General features: G+C 33.8%; 1 protein-coding gene and 1 pseudogene across 11 annotated transcripts in view; one reads left to right on the top strand and one right to left on the bottom strand.

The window, feature by feature from the left end:
• Positions 1-17,070, top strand: part of SLC4A7 (solute carrier family 4 member 7) — a 105,758-nt gene that overhangs the window by 47,639 nt on the left and 41,049 nt on the right. For 3 of the 11 annotated variants that reach the window (XM_019630853.1, XM_019630854.1, XM_019630855.1), the window contains exons 4-11: positions 425-563; positions 1,126-1,286; positions 3,306-3,494; positions 5,992-6,360; positions 12,505-12,620; positions 13,789-13,848; positions 14,594-14,751; positions 16,120-16,207. In XM_019630853.1, coding sequence (XP_019486398.1) covers positions 425-563; positions 1,126-1,286; positions 3,306-3,494; positions 5,992-6,360; positions 12,505-12,620; positions 13,789-13,848; positions 14,594-14,751; positions 16,120-16,207 — 1,280 coding nt within the window. The remainder of the gene's footprint in view (positions 1-424; positions 564-1,125; positions 1,287-3,305; positions 3,495-5,991; positions 6,361-12,504; positions 12,621-13,788; positions 13,849-14,593; positions 14,752-16,119; positions 16,208-17,070) is intronic. The other 8 variants (XM_019630861.1, XM_019630860.1, XM_019630862.1 and 5 more) reach the window with 5 other exon arrangements.
• On the bottom strand, positions 9,589-12,498 carry LOC109375472 (ATP synthase subunit g, mitochondrial pseudogene; annotated as a pseudogene).

Raw genomic sequence — 17,070 nt, 5'->3', positions numbered from 1 at the left:
ACTACATTTTATTTAATGTCCTATTTTATCTAACATTTCCACATATTTTTAGTGAGGAGTCTTTGAACATAGTGTTGCATGCTTATGGATGTTGCTTATTTTTATTTGTTTGTTTTTACATCAATTAGTTATAAGATTAGTCTTGTTTACTTTTAACATAATTTTTTTGTCTGCTACTTTCTGTGATACTCTTTTTTTCTGGATTGTTGATCCTTGTTTCTTTCCAGAATTATAGCATTTTAATAATAAAAGTAGTAACAGCTAGTTATCTTCGTTAAATATAATTGTTGATAAGAAAAAAAAATAGAAAAGAGTTTTGAGGGAACATGTTTCTAACAAAAGGATTTCACTTTCAAACCTGTGAATTTATCTTTGAAAGAATTGAGGAAAATTTTGAGTGTATTTAAATTCTTATTTTGTCAAGACACACCGTCCCAGAGAGTTCAGTTCATCCTCGGTACTGAAGATGATGATGAGGAGCACATCCCCCATGATCTCTTCACGGAAATGGATGAACTATGTTATAGAGATGGGGAAGAGTACGAATGGAAAGAAACTGCCAGGTAATACATACTCAGTCTCAGTGTTTAGTTGGCTTTAACATGATTTCTTTTTGTAATGAGAATATAAAATCGAAATGATGAGATATCCAGTGCTTAAAACAATGAGCAGAGAATTTCCTTGTGTCTGTACATTATGTCTTTAGTCCTTCTCTTTATTTTCAAAGTTTGTTTCCTTAAATAATCCTTAAATCTTTACCATAAGGAATTATCTTACCATAGATTTTAAAGTCCTTAATTAGAGAAACAAATTTGAAAAACCAAAATCTTTCATATTTTAAGTTAAAAAGAGGATTAGAAGTGGAAACTATGAAGTGCCATAGTTTAGTTTTGTAGACTCAGTATTGTGATAGCTAGAATAGAAAGTAACTACAAAGATAACTTGTGACTGTAGATATGGTAGACCATTAGCCTAATTTGTAAAAATGTGTTTGTTGCCAGATTAGGTTTTACTGTTGCTTATCGTTGTTTCTCTTCAAAAGAACAAGTTTATGTGTATCATGTTAAAATAAGCAAATGAAATTGTCATTCTTTATAAAACAACTTTACATTTTATACATTTTAGATGGCTGAAATTTGAAGAGGATGTTGAAGACGGCGGTGACCGATGGAGTAAACCTTATGTGGCAACTCTGTCTTTGCACAGTCTTTTTGAGCTAAGAAGTTGCATCCTAAATGGAACAGTCATGCTGGATATGAGAGCAAGCACTCTAGATGAAATAGCAGGTTATAGCAAATTGACATTTTTATATTTAAGTTGTTCTGAAATTAGAGATATTTAAATAGGGCAATAAAGTGGAATTTTAGGCCATTGATTTAACAACTCTAAGTTGAGCTTCCATTTTATGCTGGGCAGTATGAGGAACAGACATATAAATAACACTCTTTACCTCTGATAAGTTAGTGAGTTTAGATGATTAATTTAGACAGACATAACTACAGTATCAAGAAGAAAATGACTAGTACCATGAGCCAGATAAGGTGTCTGTTCTCCGGAAATGCAGAGGAAAGAGCATTTTGTTTCTTTATCTTCTGGACCAAGGTATCTGGGGAAGATCTACAGAGTACGTTAACTGTACGATTTATTCATAGAAGTCGAACACATGGGAACAAGGAGCAGGTGTACAAGAGAAAAGAAAGTATTCTAAGGAGGAAGACAAGAAAGAAAAGTCTAGCAAGTATAGATAGGTATGAATCTCAGGAAATCCAGATCTGTGTAAGCATACAGATTTCTTGAATAGTAATAGGAGACATGTTTGGAAAATAAATTGGAGATGGATTGTGACTAGGCTTGAATTATGGGATTAGGAAATTGGAATTTAGTTGGTAGGCATTTTGGCTCTTGGTGCCTTTTAAGTTGGAGAGTAGGGTGATCTAAGGTGTGTCAGGAATCTTCCTGGCAAGAATATATAGGGTGACTGGATAGGAAGAGGCTGGAAGCAAGTTAAGCCAGTTATTCTCTTGGAATAGTCTAAGCAAGAAATGATGATGACCTGAACTGTCGTAGATAGTTGCAATGCAAATGGAGGAGAGAGAAACTTAAAGGATACTGTGAGTTAGAAAGTGAAAAAAGAGCTATGATAATGCTATCTGATCATTAGCTAAAATAGCTCAAAACCAATATCAAGTTCAATGGTAATGAATTTAATAGTGTGACTACCTTTGTAGATTGCTCCCATGGAAAAACAAAAATCTAATGTATTTGATCTTCAAGGGAACCATAAATTATTAGAATTTTTCAGGCTAGAAATACTTTGATATTATTAGACTGTTAGATTTGACGACATGCTGCAAATCTTTAAATTGTCAAAGTCCTTACTTGTCTTTTATGAATGACTTAAAGTTGAGTTAGGATTAGGAATATTGAATTTGGACATGTGGGTACTTTGGCTTTGCAATTATCACATAAAACAATGTAATATTTTAGTAAATGTTGTATAACCCATCATTCACTTATATGGTAGCCTGTAGTCATTGTGTTAATGTTATTGTTAATCTGCCAGCTTGAGCCCTTCCAGTTTTCTTTTGAGTAATCTTATAAATTTGGAAACTTGACTGTTATCTCAAGTTAGTGACACTATTTAAAAATATTTATAAATACTCTATAAATCAAAAATATTCCAGTCACCACAATAATGTATAAATGACACTGCCATCTATCTCCCTATTCCTTACACGCCTCCCTCCCTTTACAGCATGATACATCCATCTTCTTGGAACTTACTACTTCATGATATTTTATCTATTTGCTCATTGGTTGTTCTACCTCTGGAAGAGTGAGAGCAAAAACTATCTGCTTAGTTAACTGCTGAATTCCCAACACATAATCGATACTCAGTAAATAGTTAATGATTAAATGAATGAGCCCAGATATTCAGCAACAGTTTTTGGGGAAAGTATGAAGTGAAGCAAGAAAAAATCCTATACTCCTTAGGAAACCAATATTATTGAATATTCAGTTTAATAGAACTCCTTATATCCATATCAGGAAAGCACTTTCACTATAGGGAGGCTATTAGTGTATAACAGTAGCCTCTTTATAAATAACAGTACTTATAAAATAAGAGCATCTGTGTAATTTGTTCATTTTGTTGGATAATATTCATACTTATGCATGTATTATTCAGTACTTTCTAGAGCTTTTTAAGGATCTTATTTTTTTAGTAGGGTTTCACTTACAGTTTATTCTATGTTGTAGTCATCCAAGTGTTATTGAATAAAAGCAACTTTTTTCCTCTTGACTAGATATGGTATTGGACAACATGATAGCCTCTGGCCAATTGGATGAGTCCATTAGAGAGAATGTCAGAGAAGCACTTCTGAAGAGACATCATCATCAGAATGAGAAAAGATTCACCAGTCGGATTCCCCTTGTTCGATCTTTTGCAGATATAGGCAAGAAACATTCTGACCCTCACTTGCTTGAAAGGAATGGTGAGATAAGTTGTGGCATCCAAATTTTGCTAACATTTCTACTCTAACAGCATTGTACTATATTACAGTTATCATTTGGGGAAAGAAAGATATTTTTTCCAGATAGTTATGTAAGTCATTTAATCTTTTTAATTCTTTAAAAAAAATAATAGTGTTCTTTGTATATTTAAAAAAATCTAAAATGTCTTTCTTTACAACATGGCAGAATTATGTGTAGAAGTCATTTAAATGAAAGGCTTAAGCATTCACTCTGTTGAAATGGCACACTTAAGTATTGGTAATATTTAAACACTGTTAATATCCCTAACCATGAGTTACTTCTCCTTCCTGTTTTTTTTTTGTTTCTGTTCAAGAATTCTTGTATAATTAAAGAGGCATAATTATGATCTATAAATTTAGTTTAATTTTTTGAATTCTAAATCTTGGGTTTGAACCTTTATTGTCTATATTAGATTGTTCCCAGTGATTTATTTTATTAGTTTGGCCTCCTGAATATATTTTATTTACTGAGCCACAAGTGTTTTGGGGTTGGTTTGCTGATATCACTCCCCTTTATTTATACAATTTGTGAAGGTTTTTATGACTATTCTTATCTTATGCTAGAAACTACCTAGTTGATGTTTTCCAAGCCATTGAGAAGGGCGCAGACCTACGTATTTTAGCTCTCCACCCTCACTCTCCGTCTAGCAGTGGGAGTTATGTGTTTTGGTAGCTGTTTACCTCTGTCACTGTCTTATGTCTGGGGCACTTGGAGGTCTTGCCTTTCCTATTTCTAGAGCAAAGGATTACATCACTGGGGTTCTATTTTGGCTCTCAAAAAAGAGCTTTGATGTCAGTGACTCTGGAAAACCCCAGGTTCAAAGAATTAGAGTTGATAATGAGGGTCACTGTTGCCTCTATCTGCTACCATTACCCCAGGCTTGTGAGGATTACACTGAAGAGGAGTGTCTTCCTGCTCACCTTTTCTGTTCCTGAAATAATAGTATGGCTCTTAAGTGTTCTATAAGCAAACAGCCATAGGTGATAGGGTTTGAAAATCTAAAGTTGACAGTAATCATCTTTTGCAGCTCAGTGTAAAATACTTGAGTCCATTTTCTTCTGAACATATGACCACTAAAAGTCTTTTTAATGTATTTAAAATTATGCTTTTGTATATTTAAGGAAGCTTAAGTAGAAAAGAAATCTCTTATGGTCATAAGTTCAATTTAAAAGCATGCCGCCTAAGTCACATTTTACCTCTCCTTTTCATCTTTCATGTATTGTATAGTCTCTACTTTAGTGAAATGAATTCATTCACCCAGAGACACTGTTAAGTCTCTATTTCTCGTGGGCTGTGGTTCCTGATTATTCTCCAATTGTAATTTTGTTCCTTTTAATCGTAAGACAAGGGCTATTTTCTTTTAAATACCATTTTAGCATGGGAATTGTTATTTGTATTATAGTTATAATTTAACAGCTTTCCTGCATGTAGCTTATTTTTTAACTAAATGGTGGTTGCTTATGGATTGAAGGTTAATCTTTATTTTTAATATCTCTCGAGCATGTAGTTTTGATTACGTCGACTTAGATTATATGGGATTGTTATATTTCTCATTTTCCTAAAAGACAATGTCATTCCATTAAGCCACACTTCATAGACTAGGTGTTTGAAATGTAAGTATAATTTACCCTTTGGAATATGCTAGACTTACTTCGTTATTCCTGTTGCTGGTGAGAAATACTTTATTCTTATCTAGTTAAAGATTGTATGCATTTGTTTAAATTTATGTGCTGTATTACAATGGAAGCATAATTTAGGACATTTATTAATAGCTTTAGAGAGCTCAAGAATATGTATCCTTTAAAGTTTACATTATATTTCTCTTTTTAAAAAATTTCTGACTTGTCTTATGTTTTTAAATATTACTTGGGGGCAGTACCAATAGGTGATGCCCTATTGACTTAATGTTATAAAGATTTTATATCAATTTTAAGTTAGGAATTACTAGATAATGTTAATGTGAACTTTTCTTGTTAGAGATAATTATCTGTAGTGGTTTGGCACAGTGTAGGAAATATATATTAAATATAAGCTGTCAGTGCTGATAAGTTTTGTTTTGGGTTCCATTTCTTAGCTGATTTTTGTATTATATTCTCATTTGCTATTTATCATTTATTTAAGCAACAACACTGCTTTGATTTTTTTTTTTAAGCCACACTATTGGACATTCTAATTACTAACAGAATATTGTCCCCCACCATTTATCCTTAACATTGTTTTTTATATTTTTGTTTATTTTATTTATTTTTTCATACACCTTCAGGGAACTAAATATAGCTCAAGCAACTTTTCAGTGACTTTCTAACATTTAAAAATTTGATTGCCATGCTGATCCTGATAGCATGAATTTGAAATTTTGGGCCTTCACAGCTTGCCAGTTACAGTGTAAATTGATTTTTTGTGTTTCTATTTGCCGTCTGCTGTGAACTTCATCATTTTTCATTTGTTTTATCTCAGGGGAAGGCCTTTCAGCCTCCCGCCATTCTTTGCGAACAGGTCTGTCTGCCTCCAACCTTTCATTGAGAGGAGAATCACCTTTATCTCTTCTTCTCAGTCATCTTCTTCCTTCTTCAAGAGCTGGAACCCCTGCAGGCTCGAGGTGTACAACCCCTGTACCCACCCCTCAAAACAGTCCTCCTTCCAGCCCTAGCATCAGTCGCCTGACCTCCAGAACTTCCCAGCAGAGTCAGCTTCAGGCCCCAGCACTGCTGGTTTCTCCTGCCAGTGATGATATTCCCACAGTAGTAATTCATCCGCCTGAGGAAGACTTAGAAGCGCTGGAAGGCCAGGAGCAGAAGAATGAGGAAAATGTTGACATAACTCCAGGCAACTATTCGCAACCCTCCATGTGTGGCGCTTTCTGCCTCTGGATCACTTGCACTTGGAATGCCTTGTAGCACATAGCTTTAGCAGCATTTGCAGATAATGCTTGTAATTTATTTTGACTTCTGCATGTTTTTTTCCCTCTGTATTATAGAAAAGAATAGAATTATTAAAAATTTTAAGTTCCAAAGAGACTACAAAAATGAATACACATAATTTAAAATTTTCAGTCAGATTTTACAGGTCAGGTCATTTGAATGGTTGAGTTGAAAACAGACGTTTTTATAAGTAACCTTTTAATTTGCCATGATTAAAAAAAATGGTGGCTTTTATTGTGCATTTCATTCATAAGGTGAATGAATACATGGCAAATTGTACATAAATTATAAGGAGGTGATGTGCTTTTTATCTATTGTTTGGTGCTTTTGTCCAAAGAATGCAGGATGTTTTGACCTTCCTAACAATAATGGGACCGAATGTTCTTTTTCTCATTCTGTCTCTGAGAAAATTGATGATCTCCAATGACTATCTGGAATCATCATTATTTCAAGACTCGTATTATATTTTGGAATAGATTTTACTTGTTCTTTATTAAATGCCATATCTACCTTTAATCCAAATTCACCTTAACATTTTCAGGACCAGAGTTCCTATAGCTGTGGCTAGGATATATTTTTGTATGTGAATTAGAAAACTTATTTCTTAGTGGATAAGTGTTTTATAACTAAGGGTTTTATATTATGAAAATTTTTGGTTCTTTTACTTTAATTATATGTACGTTTGTACATGTATTTTGTATAAAGAAATCTTCTTTAGTGACCGTTTTACTGATGGCCACACATCAATGTAACATATAAATGCTAACTAGTGATTTTAATCACATAAGTATTATCACATTTCACTATAATACTGATAATATCTAACACTTCAGTGGTAGCTTATAGTTATTAAATTAGCCTATTTAATTGGTATAAACATTGGTGTAAGTTAGGTGGATATTCTCATTTTCAGAAACTCAGATTCAGAAAAGTTAAATAACTTCCCCCTGGATCAAAGAGTAAGTGGCAGCCTAAGCCCTCTGACTAAAAACATCCTTGTGGTCCCTACCACTGTATGACAAGCCTCTCTCTCTATTGGATATATCCAAACATACCAGAAACATTTTTAAAAAGCTAATTGTACTTGCCAAAAAAATGATATGCTTTTAGAAGTAAAAAATGGAAGTTTTGTGCTTAAATCATTGAAATATTATGATTGTAGTTATAGCTATTATTGTTTTACAGTTTGTTTCACACACAGTGATATGTTCTTTTCAGGTATCATATTTCTAATTCTTCTAACAATTTGATGAGGTTTGTGGTATTATCCCTGTTTTACAAATGAAGAAAATTAAGACATAGAGTTATTAAGATCAAACTGTAAATAACCAGAGCAAAGAATTGAACTCAGAAGTACCTGTAACAAAATTGATAGTATAGTATTTCATTGTAAATTTTACTACTTTGTGAAAAAGACATAATAATGACGTAACTGAACTAAAGTGAGAAAAAATAAACCTAGAAATAATTATTAAAAAATAAGCACTCTTAATTAGAAATAACCAACAAGATTTACTATTTTCCTTGAACAAGAATAATTTTAAAGGTACTTCCTTGAATTTATTTTTACCTTAACCTACCAGTAACACTGTATATTTTTTGTTTTACCAGATATAGAATTATTAATAATAAGGGATTACAAATTTTATATAGGAAGGAAGGGACATATGGGTTACAGTGACTTGTGAGGCCATGTTAAGGGACAAAAGGAGCAATTTAACTGAGACTTGAACATAGTTTTTTCCTCTGCTGGAAGTATGCCTTGAGATTTATCAACATTTCTAAAGAATTAGAAGTTAGAATGGAAGGAAGAGAGGGAGTTTCTAAAGACAGAAAAAGCTCATAATTACTGTTTAAAAAGACATCTGTTGAAGTTATGTAATTAAAATAATAAGGGTGGCTATATACTATTACTCCCTTTTGAATTACCTTTGGTGCTCACAGCACCTACTAGGGACTCTAGTTGAGCTTCCTTGAAGTCTGATGTTACATTAGAGAAGGAAGGTGGCCTCAGCATAATTTTGGAGAGACCAGTGCCATAGATTTTTGTGTCATGGGGTTATGATTTGTGCATACCCGTAGTAAAAAAAGAAAGTGGTGTTTCCCATAGTTATTTTTTTGAGAATCATTATGTGTCACAGAGGTAAACTCATTTCTAGTATTTGCGGCTGTGTTTTAACTCAATGCTTCTCAGCCTTGGCACTGTTGACATTTGGGGCTGGACCCTTCCTTGTTGCAAGGGGCTGTCCTGTGCACTGTAGGATGTTTGGCAGCATCCCTGGCCTGTTTTCACTCACTGCCAGTATGGCGTTCCCCAGTCGTGACAACCGAAAATGTCTCTAGACATTGCCAAGCATCTCTTTGGGGACAAAAATCTTCCCAGTTTGCTAACCATTGCTCCAACTGCTTCTACATTCAAACGTTTCATGACAGCAAACTCTCTCATATCTTTGATTTATCTTTCTCTAGTGAGATTTGCTACTTTGAGAAAAATATATAAGGGCAAAATAATAAATTCACCAGAGTATGATTTTTAAATCTCAGTATTGATTTTATATATGCAAATATTCAACACTTAGTTTTTTTCTTTTTTCTTTTTTTTTTTTTAACCAATCTCTTCTATTTATTTCAGGACATAATATGCTTGTTAGACCCATGGATAGTACTGAGTTATAACCCTGTTTAAATACCCTTAGGGTGTTTTATTTTTGCAAAGGTAGGTTCTAACAATCGTGAAACCAGATAGATTAATAATACGCATATCAAAATTAGATTAAAAATTTAGTCATGGCTCTCATTCACTCTGTCCTGGCATTAAAGATGTTATAAAGATACATAGAATACCAGCAAGCATCCCACCATTTTCAGAAATAGGTGTTGTTAAAAAGGAGTTTCTCTGATTTTAGCAAAGAAAAACCATCCCAATTTTATACTACTGACAGGAATTTAACTTCGGTACATGGTATTACTATTTCTCCTCCTATAGCAAGTTCTAGTTTTCCCAAGGCCTTTCCCCCAACTTTTCTGGAAGTAAAATACCGTGTTTCCCCATGTATAAGATGCACCATTTTCCGAAAAATTTGGGGACTAAAAACTGGGTGTGTCTTATACAGTGGTTGTATGAACACAAAAACAAGCGTGACAAAAAGTGGGAAATGCAAGTAAAAAAAACCACCTACAAGCACTGTATAAAACACACCCAGTTTTTAGACCCCAAATTTTTCGAAAAAGGGTGCATCTTATACATGGGGAAATGCGGTATGTTATTTTCAACCTTCAAATTAAAATGTTATCCTCATAAATATATGTAACAAGTTGTTGTATTCACATATATCCTTTCCAATTTCAGGCTAAGCAAAGACATGCATTTAGAGCTATAGTAACATTATTAAAGCAAAAGACAATCCAACTTCATGTCAAGAGAAAATGTGACCTTCCATGCAGTGTTTGATATAGAAAATATGATTTTGACACATTTTATTCAAATACCAGTCTGATCACACGTGGTCCAAGAACGTTCAAAAAATAAACCCAAAAGAAACAGATGTTAATGATTGGGCTTCAGACATTATAGCCAGTGATGCCACACTTGCCTATGATCTCGTCAACATAAAACCACATCCACACCTCAATGGCCACCAAACCATTTAGTAGAGCTTCCTTAACTGTGAGCTGTTTGAAGCTACAAGCTTGACTGTTGACTATTTTTTTCAAGCTCTGAATAGCTGCAGGGATCTCAGCAGGGGTTGGAGGAACCAGCTCAACCTTGACAGAGTGCCAAAATGTGGCCAGTCGAGGCTTCCCATAAGTCACAGCAGTGTTTACCGGCATCAGGGCCTTCTCGGTGATGTTACATGCAAACTGGGCCATGGTTCTAGGATGGAAAACCCATGGCCTCAAAGAGCTGGCTGAATGTCACCCTCTGGAAGCTATTTTTTTCTTAAAGAAATAAAGACCTTCTGAGTTATCTGTGCCAATGATAGTTTTAATTTTGGGCAATTTACTCATTTCATTCAACTAGGAATGTATTGTAGGAGCAGGGAGACTTCCTTTACTGATTGAGAAAACAGCTTTAGCTTAGCTGAGATTGGGAAGGACTGTGTAGAGAATATAACAGTGGAAAACATGTACTTGGCATGCCAGTTTTAACAGGTACAAGATGACTAGGTTAGCTAAATGACTTCAGGTCATATCTTCTTCCTTTGTCAGTATTGAGTTCCCCATCATTTCTTCTTACCATTCCTTCTGTCTCCCTGCTTCTCATAGCTTTCTCATCGTTCCACTCTTCCCAAAGTCTGTTGGCTGGGACTATTTTGAGAAACTATGCATATGTATTCTTTTGATTCCACATCTACAGATTGAATATTTTAGTAGTCACAAGTGTATCTACCGGTGCTCCGGTGCGCTTGCTGCCAGGACCTTAATGATGTTCTTCATTTTCTTGTGTGGGAACTTGAACATGTATTTTAATAAAATAATGAACTCTATTCTGGAAGCTTAGGGACAAAGGTCAAAGAAGAGGAATCTTAACTTTTCTGTGCTAAGCTAAAATGGTGAAGAATGAGTTAGGAGATATTTTATTTCAGAATTATCTAACACAGAGAATGAGCACATGGCTTAATAGATTGCATATGCTCTTTATACTGAGATTTTTGAGTCACAGTGACATCCTAGCTTAGGTATTTAACAGAGAAGTGGATATCACAAATGGATGTCATTGAGTTTAAGCAATAAACTCACGTGACTTCATTCCAATGATTAGTTATAGTATGTTGTATTCTAGGAAAATGGAAACTTCCTTAGATGTATCAAATATACTTGATGTGCTTAAAATTCTGGAATTTAATTACCAATATTAACCTTATAGGATGTCGCCACAAACAGTTTGAGTTTGTATAGGTCACTAGATTGACATGAGTGGTAGAGTTAAAGCTAAAGTTAAGTCTGTTGTAATTTAGTTTAGTGCCTTCTCTCCGGTGATACTCAGTGTTTTGGGTAATACTAATCCATATTTTTGAACTACAATTTTGGGTGTTTTGAAAAAATGCAATATATTCAATGGTAGAAATCTGTGAGGTACTTTAAAAATTTTAAGATTTGAATTTTTTGCAGAATTCATGGTGGTAACATTGGTCATATGCTACGGGGTGATTTTAGGTTATAGTATATGACTTGTGAAATGTTGCCGAATGTCACTTGAAATGAGTATACGAATGCTAGGACCCGTATCTATCATTTGTTATCCAAACAAACTAATTTCATAGAACATATATCTATCATTTCTAATCCAAACAAACTCATCTTACAGGTTTTTCTGGATCGTAGAGGTTGAATGAGTTACTTAAAGTTACATAGGTACAAAGTGGCAGAGAGTGCTCATTTCAGCACAGATCTGTTTAATTATATAACCCTTACTCTTTGTATTTATATTGTGAAACCATTGCTATTATAAGGTTGTATTTCTTAGGAATAATGACAGTAGGCAGCCCATAAATACTAACTACTTAACAGAAATGGAAATTCTTGAGGAAACTGTTATGGTCATGGAAGGTTAGGGTACATTTAACCTGCATTTAGTTAATGTAGCTGTTTATAATTTTCTGAGTTACACTAAGGGTTTATCAGAACATTTATGTTGCTACTGAGGTAAGCATGCTAACTGTGGTTAGGCATCATTAACATCTGCAATTCACATGTATGTTAGGTACATTGAAAGTGTAATCCCTAAGTATTCGTAGTGGTAATCAGACTCTGGGGTTTTCCATCTTCCATGGTTCCACACCTGCTCACTTTTTTTCTTTTTGCAAAGGCCACCATTTTTGTAAATTCCTATTACATTATTTAAAATTTTTAAATGTATTGCTTTATTATTGCTTAAAATGTTATCCTAGTCTTGCTGGTATGGTACTAACACTTAGCACTTTTTTTTTTTTTTTTAACCTTGCACATCTGCTTTTCATAAACTATCACTTTCAGGATATGAGGAGAGTCGGGTTACAAAGTGATTTTTCTCCTTATTAATTTGGAATTTGTTTATTTTTAAATGCAGGTGTCTTAGCCTCTCCACAGTCTGCACCTGGAAACTTGGACACTGGTAAAAGTGGAGAGACCAAAGGTAATGGAAGTGGAGGCAGCAGAGAAAATAGTACTGTAGACTTCAGCAAGGTAATTCTGTCATGAACTATACATTTTCACAATCATTCTTACTGAGAAAATCACTAGCAATTGTGCCTTTATTAACATGGATTATAGTAATTTTTTAATAGACTGGTGCTTACAAACCTGCATGTGATGCTTGTGATAAGTTCATTTAAGATCAGCTATTGTGGGAAAGGGAATCTCATAGCACTTGAATAACTTTACATCTTACTGGTTTTAGAAGTCCTGACAAAAGAATATGTGAATAATATGGTATTTTCATCTATACCTACCCATAGATATCATGAAACTTCAGTACCTTTTGAATTACAGTCATTTGTGCTGGAACTACCACCACTAGAAAGATTAATTCTGGGAATGAAGTTACAGCAGTAGTAACGATTCAGCCTTTTCTGGGCTGTAATGCAATCCCAGAATTACTGTCTTGTGGTGTCAGTACTTTCTGCATTGTCACTGGGAAACATCGGTGCTTCCCCATGGGTAGGTAAAGGCATGAATTTAAAAACAATTCACTTAAGTCAAGTATAATTTTTTTAGTTTTGGTAGAGGAGTATTGAGCTGAAATACAAAAAGAAAACTTACTTCCAAAAAACAGGGCAAAAACCTACAAGTTCAAATTATAATTGAATTTAAAGAGTATTTTATGAATACTACTTCTGAATAATTGATTCTATGTGGCCATTGTAATTTGATGATATTGATTTGCTATAGGATACTCTACGTATCCAATGTCAGATACAAAATGTGATGATTTCAAGTAAGATTCATTTCTAGTAATCCTTTTATTTTGTGATACAAAGTATAGATCACATTTTGTAGTAAAGGAGTTTAAATGATGATTTGTGTTATATAACTTGCTGAGTTTCATGCTCTAAAATTATAAAAAGCCTTTCATATGGGACATTGATTAGGTAGAAAAGGCTGTTTATACTTCTATTTTTTCTGTAATAGCTTGATCGTATTTTGACTGCTGCTCCTATTATTCCAGATAAGTGCAAAGTGTTCAGTAATTAAATTGCAGCTTATTCTTGTTAAATGAATAAATTAATATAATTTACATTATAGATCTCCTCTAGACATGGCAGATGCCGTTTATTTTTGCTCCTCTGTCACAGTTTTACTTTTTTTTGCTTGGCCTATCCTTGTGTACACCTCCTTGTCTCCTGTTGGGCAGGAGTCTGCCTCCTGGCACTGTAGTTGTGGCACACTGGGTGTGGGACTCAAGAGGCCCGCTGTAAGTGCTGGTTTTCTTTTTAATAGATAGCCTTGTAAGTGGTTGTTTAGTGAATTGTGTGAAACTGCGTATAAATGAAGACGTTCCCATACTTTGATAATATGTTTGTAACCTTTTCTTTGTAATTATACACAGACAACTAAATTTGATTATGTAGCACCGCCATAATAACTATATCAATAATGGCTATTTATTTTAGTTTTAAATAAAAATAAAAACATTTTTCCCCCCCCTCACTTAATGAAAATACTGGGGATTGCCCAGAGTTCTTTAAAATACAAAGGGCTTATAAAAAATGTTAAGGGACTAAAATTCATGTCTAAGATTAAATAGTAGATAATCATGAAATGAATATTTTTTTAGCACTGTGTATAATTTCATGAGTCATTGTTAGTTTGTGAACTATATTTTTGTCCTTGATAGTTTTTAATGAATACTGCTTTTATTCATTGAAAATTTTCTCTAGTTTGTATGTTTGATAATTTAGATCTCTGAAGTAGTAAAGATCGTGACAGTTAAAACAATTGGGAGTATTGTTTGATAGATGTGTTTTGCTTGCTGTTTTGTATTTGTCTACTCCATTCTTTGTACTTGTGAGAATTTTGGCATTTATACATTCATTAGATCACCAGTTTTGATTAGCAAATACGAGTCTTAAAAGCATCTTTTCTTTCCTTTTCCCCTTTAAATAGTCTTATAAATACTATGCAGATTTTATTTTTAATTTTTATTTATTTGTCAATAGGTTGATATGAATTTCATGAGGAAAATTCCTTCGGGAGCCGAGGCGTCCAATGTTCTGGTGGGAGAAGTAGACTTTTTGGAAAGACCTATAATTGCGTTTGTGAGACTGGCCCCTGCTGTGCTCCTCTCAGGGTTGACTGAGGTCCCTGTCCCTACCAGGTGAAGAGTTAGTTCCAGTTAACGTTCTCCCAGCACTTCCACAATCTAAACATTTTTATCTTCTAAAGGAACATGTTGTTTTATGTAATAAAAGATCATTTTAATCGTTCATCTTGTCATTGTACACTTTGACTATTAGAGGATAAAAGAATGACCTTTCTAGAACTAACAAAGAAAAAATAAAAATAAAGCAAAGCGTCCTTTAAAAAAAACTTTGCTTTGATACCTTTATTAGAAGTTCGGTAGCTTTGGTATCTCATCATTTTAGACATATTGTGTTCTGTGCAGGCACTGGCGTTGGAGTAAATGGAGTTGAATCCTCATTCTGACACTGTTTATGGGAGAGTCAAGCAAACTTAAAATTTCCAAGCTTTATTTGTAAAATGAGTATAATGATACCTCATAGGGTGGATTAAATGTGATGATGCCTCTGAATTAGGGAAAATACTTTGTCCTGAAATGACCAAAATCTTCAGCTGTAAATTTAATCCTAAAGGAGAGTAATTTTTAAAAGTTTTAAAATTATTTTTATGATAGTAAATCTATAGAATTAATTGTAACTTGATTGAAATTTACGCACCTATTTTTAACATGCTTTACTGGAGGTGCATTAATTGTACAGTATTAAGATAAATAAGAAAGCTAATTCCATAGATTCATATTTCATTTCTCATAACGCAGGAAGATGAATACTTTCCATTTGGATAAGTGTGAATATTAATATTTTGCTGTAGTGTTAATAAGGAAATAACTGAGTAGGAAGTTAAATACTTTTTATTTAGTCACTATAAATATACTTAAAAATCAAATAATATGAAGTGTGATGTTAATTTGGAGTTGTAGATAAAAATTACTTTTCCTCCCAAAGGAATTAGTCCCTTATTTACCATATTCGAGTCTTTATCTAGACTGTATTTTGAGGGATTGTGGATTTTTTTGTGTATGGTCTTTAACTATTTTATTAGGCAAACCTTAATTAAGTACTTAAATGGGATTGGTATTCACTATTATTTTTTTGTCAATGCAGAGCAGAAAAAAATTGTTTGCTCAAATTCAAAAGGATATAGAAGATGGGAACTTTTAATGTAAAACATTAAATTCCTTAATTACTGTCTTACCCTAAGGAAGATGGGAAATCATAACTTGGTAGAAAGTTAATTATGAATGTCTTCCTTAGTTTTGCGAACTGCTTTTGTCTGAATAGAGCTGCCATCTTTTTTTCAGTGATTGTTATGGAAGGATGGAAAACAGGTCCAAGTGTTATTTTTGTGTTCACGTTTGAATGATTTTTTTTTTATGATTTGATTCCTGAGATTATTTTGTGTATATTGTTCATGTTTCAATCTATGTATTTTAATGTTTCCTTAGGTTTTTATTTCTGTTATTGGGTCCAGCAGGCAAGGCACCACAGTACCATGAAATTGGGAGATCAATAGCCACTCTCATGACGGATGAGGTAATTAAAATAACCCTTTGAAGTGGACACTGATTATGTAGCATATAATATCTGAAATCCCTTTGAAGTGGAATTTCAAATCCCTTTGAAGTGGATACTGATTATGAAGCATATAATATATATTAAATTATAGTGCTCCTTTCTTTCAGAGTAAAGCTTAAAAAAAGTCCTTGCTGTCTGTACTATTATATCTCATGTTCACTCTTCAACCATTTGCCTTTATTAAGGTCTTGAAGACCTTCCTGTCAGGATCAATGGATAGATGCTCTTTGGTCTCTGACCCTTCCCCAGCATTTGAAAATTATTGATCACCTCTTTGAAATTTTCTCCATCCTGGATTTTAGGACATCATTTCTTTGGGGTTTCTTCAGGACTTTTTTCTCTGTTCTGTTTGTGAACTTCACCTGTGACCATGATCTAGCCGTTCAGGACTGCTCTCTCTGGGGAGGAGCTTTGTAATCAGGTACCAGGCACCTCTGCCATGTGTCCCCTAAGGAATCTGAAACCCCACATATCTGAATCTGTCCTCTTTTTTTCTATCCTGCTTCTACTGATTTTACCTCTTTAGTGTGCTTTGCACGTAACCTGCCATCGCCTTCCATCTTCATGCCAGTTCTCTGGCTTACACTCTCTTACCTTCTTCCCTTTGGTGATTAAAATGTATTTTTGTGGGTCTTTCTCTTACAGTACTTTCCTCTACACTATTAATAACATGCAGAACTGAGTATATCATTTCCTTGATCCAAATTTTTCAGTGACATCTTGTTATATGTTTATGTTTAAACTCTTTACTGTTGTCTTAATAGTGTCTGTCTGATCTAGCCTCTGCATACGAGGTGTAATCAAACAGTATGGTGAATGTT

Source organism: Hipposideros armiger, unplaced genomic scaffold (assembly GCF_001890085.2).
Source record: "Hipposideros armiger isolate ML-2016 unplaced genomic scaffold, ASM189008v1 scaffold_958, whole genome shotgun sequence".
Classification (NCBI taxonomy): Eukaryota; Metazoa; Chordata; class Mammalia; order Chiroptera; family Hipposideridae; genus Hipposideros; species Hipposideros armiger.
This window is presented reverse-complemented; position numbering and strand designations above follow the sequence as displayed.